Genomic DNA, 18948 nt, shown 5'->3' on the forward strand with positions numbered 1-18948 from the left:
TACAAGTAAGTAGGCTTCTTGGTAGCCTATATAAAAGGTGAAGGTTTGGTATGCAAGTAACTAGGCTCTTGGTAGCCTATAAAAAAAGTGAAGGCATGGTATCTAAGTAAGTAGGCTACTTGGTAGCCTACATAAAAGGTGAAGGCATGGTATGCAAGTAAGTAGGCTACTTGGTAGCCTATATAAATGATGAAGGCAGGGTATACAAGTATGGTAGCCTAAGTACTTGGTAGCCTACATAAAAGGTGATGGCAGGGTATGCAAGTAAGTAAGCTGCTTGGTAGCCTACATAAATGGTGAAGGCATGGTATGCAAGTAGCCTTGCAAGTAGCCTACTTGGTAGCCTATATAAAAGGTGGTGGCAGGGTAAGCAAATGCAAGTTAGTAGGCTACTTGGTAGCCTATATAAAAAAGGTAAAGGCATGGTATGCAAGTAAGTAGGCTTCTTGGTAGCCTATATAAAAGGTGAAGGCATGGTATGCAAGTAAGTAGGCTTCTTGGTAGCCTATATGAAAGGTGAAGGCATGGTATGTAAGTAAGTAGGCCACTTGTTAGCCTATATAAATGGCAAAGGCATAGTATGCAAGTAGGCTACTTAGTAGCCTATTTAAAAGGTGAAGGCATGGTATGTAAATATGTAGGCCACTTGGTGGCCTATATAAATGGTGAAGGCATGGTATGCAAGTAGCCTAAGTACTTGGTACGGTAGCGTAGATAAAAGGTGATGACAGGGTAGCCTATGCAAGTAAGTAGGCTGCTTGGTAGCTATTTGGTAGCCTATATAAATGGCGAAGGCATGATACGCACGTAAGTCGGTTTCTTGGTAGCCTATATAAAAGGTGAAGGCACGGTATGTAAGTAAGTAGGCTACTTAGTAGCCTATAGGGCTTATAAAAAGTGAAGTCAGGGTATATGGACGACACAGGTATCAGATAAGTAACAGTGCTCGCAGAACAGGTAGGGTGTTACCCTACTGACTGAAGCAAGTACCATAATTGGGTTCTGTTTCAATGAAACATAACTTATAATCATAATAGTGAAGTGAAGGGATATTTAAAACACAATTCGCAATTTATTACAGGTATTCAGGACAGTAATTCGTGATAGTGCTAGTGGTAGCCTACCAGTCGTATTTTACGTTGATTGATTGAATGCAAATAATGACAACATACTAGTTGCTCCGGTGGAGTCAACAGAAACTCACTGAGCCATCAATTCTACGCGATTTTAGCATCTAACAGCTCACAGAGCTTTTCGTCGAGACCGATGTTCCTACATCGATTGACAATTTTCCATGCTGCACACAAGCAGTTGAGCGCGCAGTCAAACTCGCCACCGAAGTGAGCAATGAAGTCATCGGCCATGATAGTAGACATGAACTTATTCTGACGCGAACTGCTGCTCGTTCACAGCATCCACGTTTTAGTCAAAGAAAGATTACGTTCTGTGATTGTTTTTGACTGTTGACGTCGTTTTAGGTATTTTTTATTTTTTTAATTCCTTTTTTTTGGAAAAACAATTTTTTTATTTTTTATTTGGGTAATATTGATTTTTTTGTGCGGCGTCTTCCCGCGGCCCAAACTAAAAATGGTTTTCAGATTATTTGTTTGTGACCTAAGCCTCCTATCTGAGCCGAGTTGCTAAGGGATTTGACAAAAAAAGTGCATTGACGGCCCTCCCTACTGTACAGTGTACATCTCATATAAAATTTAACATACCAAACGTATGATGTCTATATTTGTTGTAACTGTTTATATTATACGTTTTCGGATTTGTAAAGTCACGGTTATTTTCCCAAGAGAAAAACCGCGACCTGACGAGGACAAATTGAGTGCTTCAAAGAAAATGGCGCGTTTTTCCAACATAGAACAATCATCTCAGTTTGTTGTGGTATGCGAGCAGACAAATTCGAGTGGAATTATCTCAGTGTAGATCGGGTGTTTTAACATCAGTCAACCCGCACCGCTATACGATCTTACACCCTGGTCACGTTTGGTGATTGTGGATGGCTCCATGCTTGTTAATAACAAGTTGTTATAAACCGGTACTGATTACTATCAGTGTCAGGCAGCAGGCTTTATCTAGAAATTCCTACAGCTGCAGTGCTGCGCGAAATGTGTAGGGTGTAAGCCTATTTAGCCAGTCAACCAACCTTAATATTTTTATTTGCGTTGATTCAACATGTACCAACGATGTAACACAATAAATTAAATTGCATGTTGCTGGAGGTTTGCTTGTTTCTTGTAAAGAAATTTTCATTCTGTCTGTTTATCGTTCGCTCACGTGACCATTCCCTATATAAAACCAGAGTTGCTGAGCACTTCTCAGCACAATCGACAAGTTTGAGGTCTGATCTGGGATGTAGTCTAATAAAAGTTGCAACAAAACAACCGAATTAAACTGTGTTGTTTGTAGTCTTGATGGTGAAAATAAATTTGAGTTAGAACAATAACTTAGGAATCTCGCGTGGATGAGTTTGTATCATTTGTTATTAAACAAGCTAGTTTTTTCGCCATAAATCTATGAAGATTAACAAGCGTCAGTAGAAACTATTATATTGAAGATAAAGGTTTATGTTGGTTTGCTCAATGAAATTTTATCATTGCTTGATTCGCCATAATTTTCTTGAGGAAAGCATCATTAAAATCAATCACATTTGCGTTTTGCAGCATCAACTACAGATTCTTAGTTTTAAACCTGTTTCTTTTTCAAGTTCCTTAAACTAAATACAAAATGTCTCATGAACAAACCAGTACAGTTGTTCAAAATGAAGAAATGGTGGGTGAAGGTGACTTGTCAACAAATACTGGTAAGTTTGCTTGGAGGGTTTCTGTGATATGTAGATTGGTCTACTTTGATATTCATGACTTTTTTGACATTTTACACATAAATATCACATTTTGAAATGTGTTGCTACATTTTACTGCAAGAGAACGAAAATTCGCAACCAATTTGATTGTAGCATCAATTTATGTATATATGTCAAATTTAACTCTATAATTACCGGAATTTTTTTCTACCTAAACTTACCACAAGTTTCTATAGGACATCGTTGGTGATACCGCTTGGTAATTTTTAAGTTGTTCTAAAGAAACTTTGAAAGACAGTTGTGTAATGAACATCTTTGAGTGCAGTTTGCATTGTAATTAAAGTATTATATATACTGTATTTGAAAAATTAACAACTTATACCAACTAAGGGTCTAACAATATTCTGTTGCATCTGAATATCAGATGCTAAAATTAAAATTGAAAAATTGTTTCCAAATAAGGCATTTCTCCTTATTGCCAACACCCTTAGTTGCTTTTGTAGTTGGTTTAAATCTTTATCCTCGGAGTGACAAGCCTTGATAGGTTATTCCTGGCACTTTCGCATACTTGTAGACTAGAGGCAATAAACCATTGAGCCAAGCCTGATTACCGAAATTAGCAGAATGAAGTTACCAATTGTTGAAATGTGGTTCTCTGTGAATTATTCCATTTACTCGGTGCCACTGAATGAGAGCAGTCCTTAACCCTTTGTCCTGTGGAGGGGGGGGGGGGGGGGTCGGGTGGGACTTGGCGCTTTTCAAAGCAATATCACTAAAGAACTACGCAATCCACACCTTTGAAATTTTTTGACTTTTCCTAAAAATTATTCAAGTATTTATTCCGCTTTGAATGACATTGCTAAATTGTCTATAATTTTAGAGATATGACATGATTTTCATAACATACTCGGATATTTTAGCCTGCTACTAGCTAGTCCTTTTGTTTTCTAATTATACGGATTAATAGGATTACTGAGCGCCGTCGTGCGTGGAACTGCGACGCAGATATCTCGTGAGTTGGCTTTGTTGTAAAGCATTCGACCGTAATGATTCCGCCTTTTGTTTGCAAACTCGAGTTTTGAGTTGCTTTGATTAATCTTTTAATTACATCTGGGTTTCTTTGAAATTATATCAGAGAGTATACGATAAGCCATGCTAAAAAAGATGTAATTTTACATAGTTTTCTATGGCCAATACATTTTGTTTCTAACTTATAACAAGAAGCCGTAGGAAAATTTCTTGACAAAACTCAGTCTATCTCACAAAACAAGCAAACTGATGTGGGAAGTTTTTTGTTGATTTCTTGTCGGAAAGCAACAAGGAGTGAGTTTTTGACCCGCCAATAAACTTCTGCATGTACTGGTACACTTATATTCACATAAATGTTTATGGATGTTGCTAAAATGTTTTTATAAAAACGAAAGATTGAAGGATACTGAAAAGAACTTGACATCGTCTATCTAAACTGCTCTGCTTTTGTGGAAAAACACACGCAGCTAAATTGTTGTGCTTTGACAAACATTGCACATACTGTATTTTCAGCAATGAATCTTTACCTAAATGGTAATTTTGCAGTTGCTTGAGAGATTACAAAATTATTTTTTCTCTACGAGGATTGAAAAGTTTTGATATATCTCAGCAGAAACACTATTAGGACCAACTCAATAATTTCAAAGTTTGTTTTCAAATGTTGATCTTCAAAAGCTTATTTTCACAAAAGCTTACCTCAAAAAGGTGTAGGCATATATCATTTTCTCAATAAATTTGGATGTTTATGTCATTTGGAGCAAAGTTGTTTGGTTGAAAGAATCTGAAATCAATGCCTTGTTGTTGTAACGTATCGTAACGTAATCTATCAGTCAGCCGCTTTTGTGACTTTCTGTTTTCGAATACATTTTCGTGACAAAAGATTGACTTTTGTAATAACGCCTTCAACCATAAAGTTGCATTCTCTGTCTGCATCTCAAACGCTATACCATACTCAGCAATTTTTCTAAAATATTGTTGCACAAAATACTACATATCTGACAAAATAAGGGAAATATGTTGAATTGAATTATTTTTTATACGGATTGTTTTCCTTGTCTCCTAAAAGTAACTAAAAAACAAGAAAAACGATTTTTATCGTTTGGCATAAAAATATGATATTGAGGTTCACCTTGGTTTGCATGATGAAAAATGAAAATCATAACAAACAATTGCTCGAAGTGATTTTCACAGCTATTTGATCCTTTGCGATGATATCAATTGTAGTTTCTATTACATGAAACCCGTTCAAACTATTTTTTTTTAAACTGTGGTTGTTTCAAGAATATAATACTTTGTCAATATAACTTACTTCATTTTTGTGTTTTTACTTCGACTTTTTCACAAGCAAGACTTTACACAAAACAACTTCAGTGTGAGCCTACCCAATAATGTCGATAAGTTATTTGCAACGTGAATCGATTGACCAGAGTAGCCTAAGTGGACCAGAAAGCTGTGGCCAAAACTTGATTACTTTTATCAAAAGGTTTGCACATTGGGAACAGCAATAACTTGGTTTCAAATCAGCAAATCACTTTTTGTCATTGGTTCAACGTCTGAACTAATATACGGGTCATTCCATGCCAAATGAGCAAATGGGTTACACCACATGTCATAGATTTTATCGAAATTTGGCATACTTGTAGACGTCAAAGAAATATTAAGAATGCAAAAAAAAATTTTGGAAAATTTTAAATATTAGTAGAGTTATGGTCATTAGAAAAATCACCATTTTTGCCTGTTCCACTTCAGTGATTTTGTCCAATTTCTTGTTATCTTTCTAATTTCTTAACCTGTGATCAAACAAAATGGCTGAAAATTGCTAAACATACATTTAAAGACCCAAGGAATCCAAAATGTAAATTAAAACGTTGACAGAGAACTTCTTGATATGATTATAAAGGTTTCAATTTGCTACATGCATTTTTTGGAGGCCAAACTTTGGGGGCCTATAAAAAAAATGGGTATAAAAATTAAGAACTGAAATTCACATATTTTATACTTATATCAATACTCTTGCATTTCAAATAAAAAATATGAATTAATTTTGATAACTACTTTGATAAAAGCTAAATTTTCTGACTTGCAAATTTTGTACTTTTTTACACTCATTGTTCAAGATTTTTGTCTATGACATCACAATTTACATTATTGCTTGTTGATGACATCACAATTTACATATTGTTTGTCATGACAATTGTTATGTAGCTCATGAATGAATTAAATGCTAGTAATGCATTTAGGTTTAGTGTTCAATTTTAGGTTGTCCTATTAGCACTACATTAGTTTTACTTCTACAATAACACAATTATTCATCACAGCAATGCGGCATTGCAAAAAAATGGAGAAATTGTGCCATAAAATTCACTTTGCTAGAAGCAGTGGGTTTGTGGGCATTGGTGGACTTGCAGAAACAGATGAACATGTTTATTATGAACATTAACATTTCTCTGCTTCAAGCAGATAGATGGGCTTTGAACACTTGAACAGTGGGAAAAGTATATTTCCTGGTTGCAAGATCTGTCGAGTATGTTAGGAATAATACATTACTAATAGGACAACCTAAAATTGAAATCACAATTAAAAGAGTACGGTAATTAACTCTACAAGTTACCACTAATATTACTATGGTGCATGGCCTACAACACTAAACCTAAGTGCATTATATACCAGTATTCAATTCATTGATGAGCTACATAACAATTGTCATGACAAACAATATGTAAATTGTGATGTCATAAACAAAAATCTTGTACAATGAGTGTAAAAAAGTACAAAATTCACAAGTCAGAAAATTTAGCTTTTATCATAGTAGTTATCAAAATTAATTCAATATTTTTATTTGACATGAAAGAGTATTGGTATAAGTATAAAATATGTGAATTTCAGTTCTTAATTTTTATACCCATTTTTTTTATAGGCCCCCAAACTTTGGCCTCCGAAAAATGCATGTATCAAATTGAAACCTTTATAATCATATCAAGCATTTCTCTGACGACTTTTCAATCTATATTTTTGGATTCCTTGGGTCTTAAAATGTATGTCTAGCAATTTTCAGCCATATTGTATGATCGTAGGTTAAGAAATTACAAATATGACAAGAAATTGGACAAAATCACTGAAGCAGAACAAGCAAAAATGGTGATTTTTCTAACGACCATAACTCCACCAATGTTTAAAATTTTTCAAAAATTTTTTGCATTCTTAATATTTCTTTGACATCTACAAGTATGCCAAATTTCAATAAAATCTATGACATGTGGTGTAATTTTTCAAAAAAATTTGCTCATTGGGCATGGAATGACCCATACAACAAAATTGGTTTTCTGGGTCTTTGGTTTGGAAAAACATCATTATGATGTATTGTAACGTGGTCTATCAGCCAGCAGTAGTTTATGCGCCTTTTGTTTTTGGTTATGTATCAATTACAAAAGAGGGCTTTTGCAGTAATGCCGTCAACCGCAAACTGCATCTAAAATGTTATTTCAAAATTTGAAGAGAAAGAAATCTTCCAATGCGTAACAAATAGCTTGACACAAAATGCATGTCCAACAAATTATAAAAACTTGTAGAAAACCTTATCTTGCAAATCTAGTTGACAACATAAAAAAGCCATTTCAATTGCTTAGACCAGTGGTTCTCAAACTTTTTTTTGTTGCGACGCCTCTGAAAAAAATTTTTGGATTTGCGACGCACCAGCAAATAAAAGTAAATGAAGAAACTTATGATTAAACTTTTGTTTATTGATACAACAATAAAAAGCAATGCATATTATTTAATGTGACGTGTGGGCTTGTTTGTTTTCACAAAGTTTATTGAATCTTGGGAGAACTTTTGAAATTGCCACCCGCATTTCTCTTTCACTATATATTCGTGATCGATATTTGGTTTTATCACCGCCAAGACAGAAAATTTTGCTTCACATAAATACGACGTAGCGAATGGGATAATAATTCGCAGTGCTTTCTTTCACCAAACCTGGATAGTCGTCATTCATTGAATTCAAAAATTTGCCGGATTTCCTATTACGAAAGGATCACGAATCCATTCGTACTTTGAAAATTTTTTCGGGAAGTATGATATTTTGCAAATTTCGACTCGAGCTTGAACAAATGTAAATAAATATGCTTTGCAAATTTGAAGAGAAAAAAACGCACTTACAACTTCAACTCTTCACTGTTTTCAAACTGAAATAACACCAAGACAAATGATTCAGAGTTTTCAATTTTTTTTTGAAGGATAAACATCCAATACTACGTTGGGGTATCAGCAGTGGCAATTTTTTTAGTTAATTGCGGTGTAATCGGCTAAGTGCAAGGTACACATGTGTCCCAGCGGTCCTCAAAGGGTTAACCTCATTTTTATAATCTTAAACTGAGTTCAGCCAAGAAACGGAACTATTCTGCGACGCCCTTGGAAAAGTGAAACGACGCACCAGGGCGTCGCGACGCACAGTTTGAGAACTACTGGCTTAGACACAAACGTGCATTTTCAAAATATCAAAAACCTTCAATTTTGCTGAAGAAAAAATTCAAAATTTTAGTGATTTTTTTGTATGATAATAACAATCAGCCTAAAAAAGATTTTTTTTTGCAAGATTTGATATCTTGCTAAATGTATTTATTTTTCCTATCGTTATGCCACGACTTTGACTTTGTCACGCAGAACGGGAGTTCCCTTTGGCAATGTAACAAACGACCTTTTCCATAGCCTACCAATACGATTTGACTAAACGATTATTATCTCTACACTTTATCAAAATTGTTTGCAAAATTGTTTCATTCAAAGTGATCATTGTTGGTAAGTATGGAAACAGATCACTTTTGTAATGCATCGTGACATAATTTATCAGTCAGGAGTTCTAGACGCTTTTTGTTTTTGAAGTGCATGAAGGTCCAAGTTGGAACGAGCTCCTATCGAAGCAAGTAAACTACCTTTGGATAGGTTGTGGTTCAAATACCATGTGACACCAATAGGCTACCTTACTTTTCTGTATCAACCGCTAGCTAGAAAGCAAATCAGATACTTTTTACATCGATTCAACGTCTCTAGACGTTGAAACAATGTTAAAAACAAATAAATAGCTCCCTGGGATGTGCTGTAAACTGCAAAGTGTTTCTTGATCATGTATAACCAAATTGGACAGTATGAGTGTGAAAAGAAAACTGATCTGAACACAATTGCTACAAATAAAATGTTTACTAAAGCTCATTGCTTGATTTAGTTTTAATATCAAGCGATGACAGTACATTTGAAAATGTGTAGACTATAACATATGGCTCAAAAATGACTTGAAACAGTTTATTTTGCGGTGATTTTGTCTCATTCTCTGCAAATGTTTAGACAAAGCGAAAGATTTTTGCAATGCCTCGGGCAAAACAAAAAGAAACGCAAGTCAGACGCCAATTACGATTTTATTGAAGCGTGGACGACGTCCACGCGTAAGAGATTAAATGGAACACAATGGAATTATTCCGTCACACTCAATTATAAAGTAATTAAGAAACGATTTCTCAAGTCAAATAAAAAAACATGACCAACCATCAAATTATTTGATTTTTCAAGTTAGGCTGTTGAACAAATTGCAAAAAATTTTCGATGCCATGTTGTCAGATAAATTATCTGCATCATGTGAAAATTTGATTGATCTATTTTGCGTAGGTTTTGAGTTACACGAGCTCAAAGTGATAGTGTCGAACCGACCCCCCGTCCGCAAGTCAACTGGCCAAAATACGTTACAGGAAATAGGGTTAAGTTTGATGCTCGAGCGCACACCCCGAGAATCGAACCGGTGCAGCTTGATTTTGCACTTTTTCGTGCACAACGATGGGCACTGAATTAACTGAGCTAATGGGGCGGACAACCCTTGAAATTGTCTACATTGTTTGCTTTCCTTTCACTAGGTTGCTTGTTTTTTATGCTGACTCATCGCTGTTCTGACACCACAAACTGTGCGGCCTCACATTGCCATGGCTACATCGGTAGATTGTTTCTCTATAGCAAGCAGCTTTTTTCAAAATGGAGAGAAGGCAATTAATGAATGGTGCCGACAAAAACGTGATCAGAGTGAACTCAGTAATGGTGAAGCCCAAAGATCAAACACAGCGCTGTCGATTACTTCAATATTTCCATGGTCGATTACCAGTGTGATAATGGTCGACATCAACCTTGATTCAATGCTTTTCGTTGACCATGATGTCGATATTGATAATAATCAATTAATCATATGTTTGATTGCCACCTGGTTATTGCAGATTATATGTCAAGATATCTTGATTATTCTTTTTTGAGTGTGAATCCATCTTCTACTTTCCAGACACTTTAGAGATTCACAACCTGGAAGGTCAATCTCAAAACAGAGAAGTGAGCAGAGACGAGACTGGAAGTGGCATGGACGGAAATGCAAAGGTAGGTTAACATAAGCAGCAAATCGTTGTTCAATCAATGAAGTCACCAATTAATGATGACATGACAGTGTGTGTCACAATCAATATGCGTAGCTCGGGCGGCAAGCTACATTTTTGTTTTAGAATAAGTGATCTATTTTATTGCGTACCGGTAATTCTATTGTGGTGTTTCTTGACCTATTACTGACCGATGCCGGTAGTAACCCTTTGTTACGCAATCTATTATTGTAGAGTCTGCTTCTAGAAATTTTGTGTAGGTGACATTCTGGAAACTTCTCGTTGTTGACCAAAAGAAGAAATTCTTGTGATGTAATATGATGTAATATCACAATTGGGTCATTCCATGCCAAACGTCCTGAAATTTTGAAACTTCCCAGTTTGACCCTCTCCAAATTTGCTGAAAATCGGACAAAAAGTTGTATAACATAATTGAGGTAAAAAGTGAAAATTTTAGCTCAAAATCTATTGTACTTTTCAAATTATGACATTTTTAAATTGGGTACACCCTCGCGCTGATGAGCGCTTGGTCATTTTCGGCCATTTTTAAACAAGCATATATATATGAAGAGCTTGTTTCCAAAACCACTTACATCCACTTTCGATGATTTCGAGAAAACCACGAAAAACGTTTATGACAGTTTCGCTTGGTAAATGTAATGCGCTTTTGATTTCTAACGATTTATAACTACCTACTAAATTGAGCCATGACGTTTGTCCAGATCTAAGGAATATTAGAAGGCTTAGAATCGCCTTTTTATAAAATTAGAAATGTGGATATAAGCGGTTTTGGAAATAAACTGGAGAATAAAAATTGCCAGAATGACAGAAACCAATTTTTGAAACCATTTTTCCAAGCTGACCACCACTAATTCATCACCACAATCCAAATCCACTTTAAACAAAGCAAAAAACACAGTTATAAAGCTCAAGTAGGCTACTAAGCACCGTTGGTAGCTGCAACAATAGGCTGAAAGCCTATAACAGTGCTTATCAGTGTTGCCAGATAGTAGATGCTTCAAACTACCAAACACATTTCAAATTTTGCCAAACTGACCAGAGACTGCAGGCCTCGAAATTCGTAATTGTTGACGGCGGACAAATGTGTCCGGTCTGAGCAGCTATCTCGGCGGACAAATTAAGTCTCACGGCGAACACACCAGTTTTAGCGTCGATCGTCATGCTTAATCACTTTATCTTGATAATAATTCTTCACCATTTGAGAACTATAGCTAGTTAGCTATGGTTTAGAAGGTTTTTTAAAATTTCAGCAAAGTTACTCTGAAAGGCTTTCATCAGACCAATGACGCGCGCTTGAAGAGTCAAAGCGCCGCATGACTGATTAACTTGACACCACCGAACGAGGTCGTGTGGCTTCTTGCGTCACAATGCTCTGGACACGAGTCGGAAAACTTCTACACTAACGCTACTATTTTCTGCTGTGCAAAGTTTCACTAAGCTTTTTTCTTTAGGTTCATTTTTGGTCTCATGTGAGTGAAAGTGAATTTTCCCTGGGCCTTTTCTTACTTACTTACTGTAATACCAAAACTTAAAAAATTTTGTAACCAACCTTGCCTTGTCAAAATTACTCGGAGATCAAAGTAAGACATTGTGACATAAGACTTGAACCAAGTTGAGCGTGATTAGTGTGGAAGTACCGTACTCGCATCGATTCTTGGCGAAGAATTCACCTTTGTTATGCTGATTCAATGTCATCAATCGTTGAAGCAACGTAAAAATCGAACGTTTTCCTGCTTGAATGGAGGCTAAGAGATACAGCTTTCACATCGTTTAGATGCGCGCAAGAATGGGCGGGAACTTATATTCTCACAACAATTGTTCGTGCTATGCAATGACGATTTGTATCGCTAGTGTTTGTGTTATTTCTCGGCGGACAAATATGACCGATTTAGATGGTACTTCCCGCGGACATCACATGCTGTGACGGCGGACATGTCCGCCGTGAATTTCGAGGCCTGGACTGACTGTCAACTCACCAAAAATGTTTGCCAAAATTCTGCCAACTCAAAATTTTACTGCCAAACAACGTAAAATTCTGCCAAATCTCGAATTTGGTAGTGAAATTTGCCAAATGGTAACACTGCTGCTTATCACGAAACGATGACGAAAACGGTTTAACAATCAGCGATATGTCACGTGATACAATGGCTTAATATGATTGGTTAATTGTGGATACAAGTGGTTTTGGAAACAAAGTGTGATGGCGCGTAAGCGGTTTTGGAAGAAAACGCAATTTTTAGTGTCGAATTTGAAGCAGAAAGAGAAGGTTTTGGAAAAAAAGGAATTGATAGTAGGTACCTATGGTGATACTCTACCTAATGACACTCTAAACTCAATTTTGGTAAAAGTGGCGCCTAAGCGGTTTTGGAAACAAGCTCTTCATATATATCTCATTGCAAATTTAATCTACTTCATTTCTGGTCAAATGAGACTCTTGTAGTAGGGGTGTATGTTAAAATTAAAAAAATCTCAGTACCCCCCAAAATTGTGCCACTGGGTGTAAAAAAATATGTTATGAAAAAATTTTTGGGTTGCTCCTCCGGGAACTCCCCGCTACCGGGGGGTCTAACGAGCGATTTCCAAAAAGCATGGGATTTGACACCTAACTTTTGAACCGGTGGTCATAGAAAGCTCAGACTAGTCTCAAAAGTTTCGTCTTGAAAAGTTAAGATAAGAATGTAACAGTTTCAGAAGTGTCAGGTGTATAGTTTGGCCCGTACAAACCAAATTTGGCCCAAAATGACCCATTTAGCCTACCGCGATGGTACAAAATCAAAAATTTGGCAATAATTGGCCTTAATGAGATGGCAATGGGCCTAAAATTTTTGATTAATAAGCTATGATAGGGTTGTAACATTTTTTCATGAGTCATATATTTGCCCGACTTGACTATGCTTCAGGCACATCATTTTCTGCAAACATCAGAGTGTGTTACTTCTTTTTCATCAATTGATATGTTCAAATCGACATTGCCAAAACCAACAATTCTCAGCTCGATCGATGTTTGCTTGCAAGAACACTGTAACGAAGTTAAGAGCTTGCTTGCTCTATTCCTTCAATCTTTTGCAAAAGGCTTGGCAACTCAAAAAGGGTCTCTGTTTGGTTTTGGTCCTGCTGCAAATGAGGACACAGGATCGTTGTTGAAAATTGGATGGGCAAGTGATGATGTCCTACAGAAACTGGATAATCTGCCAGTCCACAACCTGGGTGAAGAACGCAGTGTCGGATTAGCGAACTACAAGATAAATGTTTATGGTAAAAGAAATCTTGATACAGTCTCCAGAAGCGTAGTTCTCAATAAAAGCACAGATTTACTTGAAAATATTCAGAAGATTGACAAAAAGAAATGGGAAAAACCAGTACAGAAATAAGACAGCAAAGAAATTAGACTGCAATGGAATGAAAAGATGAAAGCTTATGAAGAAAAAGGTTACTCTAAAAAAGAAGCTCTTAATATCAGAGCAGAACAAAGTAAACTTGCTGATTTAGATTTCCTGAAAGCGCAAAATCCACCAGGGCCTTTCACCACTTCTGAGGAAGTGAGTGCTTACCTTCAAAGTGATGCTGCAACAGATTACATAAAGAACAAAAGACTTTGCACTGAAGTTCGCTATGCAAAGAAGACATGCCTCTCCCTAAAATCAAGTGCTTCAATATTCCGACTGAAACGAGACTATAAAAATTCCAGATTTGAAGACTATGCCAACAACCTTATCAGCTAGTTAGATAATTCACGTTCATGTGCAACAATGTCAGACCTCCAAAGTGTGCTTTCTGCTATGCATTTGCTTACAGAGAATAGCTAATAACACTGGTACTTTGCTAACATTGTTGAAGTTGTGAATCGTCGTCGTTGTCTGAGCTTCTGGGGCCGAGGGTAGGGTGTGACAGCCGCCCCATGATTTTTAAAACTTGGTTTCACAGAGCCTACCTTTTTTTTGATGGTGAGGTTTTACCTGTATAACATTCCTGTAAAGTTTCAAAAAAATTGGTCAAAGTTTAGAGGTGGCCCGTAGCCACTAAAGTTTTTGGGGGGTGAGCGATACATTTTTAGGGGTGTTTTTGCTATATCTCAGCTCGTAGACATGATAGAAGGTCATGCTATAGCTCAATCGATGCAGAATAAGCAAGTTTATATCAGACTTGTGAACAAATGTTCAGTCTAAAATGTGTAGTTTTTGAGTTATTTGAGAAAAACCCGTTTTTTGCATATTTGTGAGAAAAATGTTTAAGCACCTTTTCTTCTTGGGTTAAAACTTATGGAAAATCAATGAAATGATGAATTCACATGTTTACTTAATGTTAAACGAAATTACAAAATACATTTGAGAGCGAGGAACAGCGATAATAAAAATCACACTGTAAGAAACCAACACCGAGATGGATGTAACTTTTGTTTACGCTGATTGGGCATAGAATTTCTGCTGTTCTCAAATACTTGAAGAATATTTTGAAATGAAACTTCTGTCTTAGTAGTGTCAATAAAGTCTTGGCACAGTTTGACACCCCTTTCTGCTGCATCATTAACAACACAAAGATTTGAAACCCGTTTCCTTGCTTCACAGTTGCTGCCGTTCTGGCACCAATTGACAACACCAACACTTAAAAAGGTCGTATCAATCCTCAAGATTCTGAAGAAGCTCCAAGAATCTTCTCCTACAAAGGAGCTCAAGTCATCTGTTTGTTTTGTAGGAACGGAAGGAAAGGAGGGTTTGCCAAAATCACTTCCTCTTTTCAAAGAATGTCCAGGATCTTCGAAGCTTGTCAGTTTTTGAACAATTTTTGCTTTGTCTTGTCAGACACGCTGCTATCGAAAAGGGGAAGCAAAGGGTATAGGTTTTTCACTAAGATACCACATGTGCCCCTTTAGAGCTTTAAGAGCTGCTTTGGCCATACTGCTTTCGATTTCTTCATACTCACGAAGGTTGTTGATAAGTTCTAGGTCGTTACAAGGAGCAGAAGTTGACACAGAAGCGGTTAGCCACCATGGCACATAGGAATATACATACAACAAGCTGAATGAGGAGACCACGATTCTTTTATCATTGAAGCTATCGTAACCACTGACTGCAACTTGTACCTCTGAAGCAAGATAACAGATGTAGTGAATGAAGTCATTTATTAACAAACACTACAATTAAATGCAATGTTAACTTTCCTACCTGTGAGCTGTTCTGTAGCTGAGATTAACTTTGGAAACATCACCTCCTGTAGCGGTAATGTAAGTGCTGCTAAAGATGTAGGGCTGATGTGGTTACGTACAGCTGCTTCCACTACTGTGGAAGAATTGAGGATATCATGTGGCCAGAATGCTGATGTCCCAGTCTTCACAGTCCTTTTGTGTGGCCTGTTGGAGCAGTGAGCTATCTCTTCAGAATCATCTTGATCCTCAATGTCTACATCATCCTCAACAATATGAAATGACTTTTCAGCTGCTTCTCGTCTTAAACATTCCTTTCTTCTCCGTTTTTTCTCCGACTTCTTCCTTCTATTGACCTTCCTTTCTGTGGTAGTGAGAACCATATCAACACTGCCCATACTTGCAACCCTGTCTGTCATCATACTCAGTAAAAATGCTTTATCTTCTTCATTACCGTACTCATGTTCTTTAACACATTCCTTGGCCATAACTTTATTGTTGAGTTTAGTTTCTCTTTGTAATCCTTAATTCTATGTTGCTGTAAATCGTCCATCCTGTACCGGGTTTCTCTTTTTAGGATAGCCTTCATTTCACTAAACAGCTTAATCACTTCCTCTGCCATCTTATGAGATTGCAAGTGAGGTATTCTTGCATCATTTGCATGTTCGTAAAAGGGTAGTACTGCTTTAACAGCTTCGTTAGCAGCATTTCTCAAGGTATTTGTTGTAGTGGAATGATGAGCAAGAAAGCACAGCAGGACCTGACGACAAGTAGGGAGTCGTGAACCAGTAATGACTTTATTTTCTTCACCAGGAATTGTGTCAAGCAAATAATACCTTGGATCTTTAAACTTTGACATAGCATGTAATATAAATTAGCACTTACCACCATAAAAATTGCCTAAACAGTAAACACCGTGTTAGTGTTCAGTTTCTATGCTTCTAACAAAGCAAAACATGAGGTAACTTAGGTTTAAACTTTGAAGAGGTACAGCTTCTGTACTTCTCCAGGTGTTCCTAAGAAGAAAAAAAGTGAAAATGGTAAAACATTCAATTCATATGTAACAATTTTTCACAAATTTTTTACAAAAAATGCGTTTTTCTCAAATAACTCGCAAACTACACATTTTAGGCAAATAGTTTCTTCACAAGTCTAATACAAATTTGCATATTCTGCATCGATTGAGCTATAGCACGACCTTCTATCATGTCTAGGAGCTGAGATATAGCAAAGGCACCCCTAAAAATGCATTGCGCACCCCCCAAAAACTTTAGTGGCCACGGGCCACCTCTAAACCTTGACCAATTTTTTTGAAACTTTACAGGAATGTTATACAGGTAAAACCTCACCACCAAAAAAAAGGTAGGCAAATTCTGAAAAGGTCGGGGCGGCTGTCACACCCTAGCCGAGGGTCTATCCTTTTATGGGTCTATCCTTAATATTTATCTTGGGTCTATCCTTAATGATGATGCCTTACTACTTACATACTTCAAAAAAGTTGGCAACAGTAGAGATGAAGAAATATGGATTTCCCTGAAAATCCTGAACTTCTTGTTACTGTGTCATATGTCAGATCTGCCCGAATCAAATGCTGTGTTTCAAATGAAACAGTTCAACTATTGAATGAAGCTCTTAATGAAAAGATAAAAAACACTAATTTGATATCTGGAAGTACACAATACTTCCATAACATTGAACCTTTGAAACATAACTATTGTTATTATTTATTTGCGTCAGACAAAGCTGTCCATATCCAAAACAAAACAACGAAATAATACACAAACTGCAAATGCACAAACAAACTATCATTTAATATTACATAGCATCCTGTTCTTATTATTTTATCAGTACATTATAGACACTACAGCAATACTGAATATATATAATATGTCGCATTGGTAACTGACACGTACATATTATATATATTAATATTCCAAAAGAGCAAACATGGGCAAGAAAATTGAAAATGCTTTATAATGACTGGCTGTATGCCTATATTACAATTTTTACGACATTACCCAAAACGTCCCTGATTTTAAACGTAATGACGTCATATAATCAATCAATTTTCTACAACTAGACATGCATATGATTCATTTGAAAGTACTAATTCGAATCATAACGTTTTAAACAAAAAACTACCCCGGTTTCAAACTTAGTAAGGTAAAATTTTGAATTTCATACAATCGCGATAGGCCAAATAGGCCGTTTTGGGCCAAAATGGGCCTGTCCATACACCTGACACTTCTGAAACAGTTACATTCCTATCTTAACTTTTCAAAACGAAACTTTTGAGACTGGTCCCAGCCTTCCATGACAACCGGTTCAAAATCAAATCACATGTATTTTGACAATCGCTCATAAAACCCCCCGGTAGCGGGGAGTTCCCGGAGGGGCAATCCAAAATTTTTTTCATAATATGTTTTTTTACTACCAGTGGCATAATTTTGGGGGGTACTCAGAGTTTGTACTCAAAATTCGTCTTTTAACATACCCCCCTACTTGTAGGTATATTACATGAATCCAGTTTCAAATTTATATTGTCTCAAAGCAGTTTGAAAATATGGAGGCCCAAAGTGTCCCCATTTTGATGCGAAGACATATTTTGGACCATATTAAAAAAGCTGTAGCTTCCATAGAAAACATAGCATTGCTCTCAAATTTATCCTGGAGGCTCCCCTCCTACTGGATTACAACTACATTGAATTTGAAAGGAAACACTGCTTTCATTAAAAAGTTATTTCATGTCAAAATATGGACCAGCAGCATATTTTTCTATTCTTGTGGTGAAACATTGACCCCGTCAGACACTGTTTTCAAAAAAAAATTTCTTTTCACCTCAAAGAGATTTTCATAAAGAACTCATCTTCTGAGTTTCAACTTTGTTCCACAACTATTAAGGTGTGAGATGCAGTGATGTTTAACCCCTCTTAATATCCATTCCAAGCAATGAGAAAAACATCAACATTAACTTTCAAGTTAGCCAATTGCACTTGTTGTATCGTAAATGACATAAACAACTTGAACCTAAAATGACTGGTTGCCTTGTAGGCTACTGGAATTTAACTTTCTCGTAAATGTAAAACTTGTAAATGTTTTTGCATGTAAATTTTCCTCCATGTTTGGGTCTTCACAACTTTTAATCTAAAGCATTTACAAAGCTGAAATTTGGTATTCTGAGTAAGAAGCAGCCCTAGTTTTCATATCGACCATAAAAATTGCCAATTTCAAATGAGTTTTAGAGATAGAATGTTTCGAAAATTGAAATTTTTTACATTTGAAAATTTTTTGGCAATTTTTGCTGTCCGCTATCTCCCAAACCAATAGTCACAGAACTACCATTTTGCATATCATTAATCTATACTAGTTGGTAATTAACCCCCATGAGACTGAGGTAGGAATCCCTACAAAACTCCCCTTTACGGCAGAACCCCCCTCCCCCCCCTAAAGTTCTGTGCCCTCCCCCAAAATACCATTGGCATATCTCAAAAATCGCTCCACAACCTACCTCAACCCTAAGACAACCTCACCATTTAAAACGGTGTTCT

General features: G+C 36.4%; 1 protein-coding gene across 1 annotated transcript in view; it reads left to right on the forward strand.

Annotated features, from left to right (window-relative positions):
• Window positions 1–2766: 2766 nt before the first annotated feature.
• LOC145777706 (uncharacterized) overlaps window positions 2767–18948 on the forward strand; it is a 35557-nt gene continuing 19375 nt past the window's right edge. The window contains exons 1-2 of the mRNA XM_082589143.1: window positions 2767–2809; window positions 10152–10243. Coding sequence (XP_082445269.1) covers window positions 2776–2809; window positions 10152–10243 — 126 coding nt within the window. The 5' untranslated portion in view covers window positions 2767–2775. The remainder of the gene's footprint in view (window positions 2810–10151; window positions 10244–18948) is intronic.

The sequence above is a fragment of the Aplidium turbinatum genome, chromosome 9, assembly GCF_918807975.1.
Source record: "Aplidium turbinatum chromosome 9, kaAplTurb1.1, whole genome shotgun sequence".
NCBI lineage: Eukaryota > Metazoa > Chordata > Ascidiacea > Aplousobranchia > Polyclinidae > Aplidium > Aplidium turbinatum.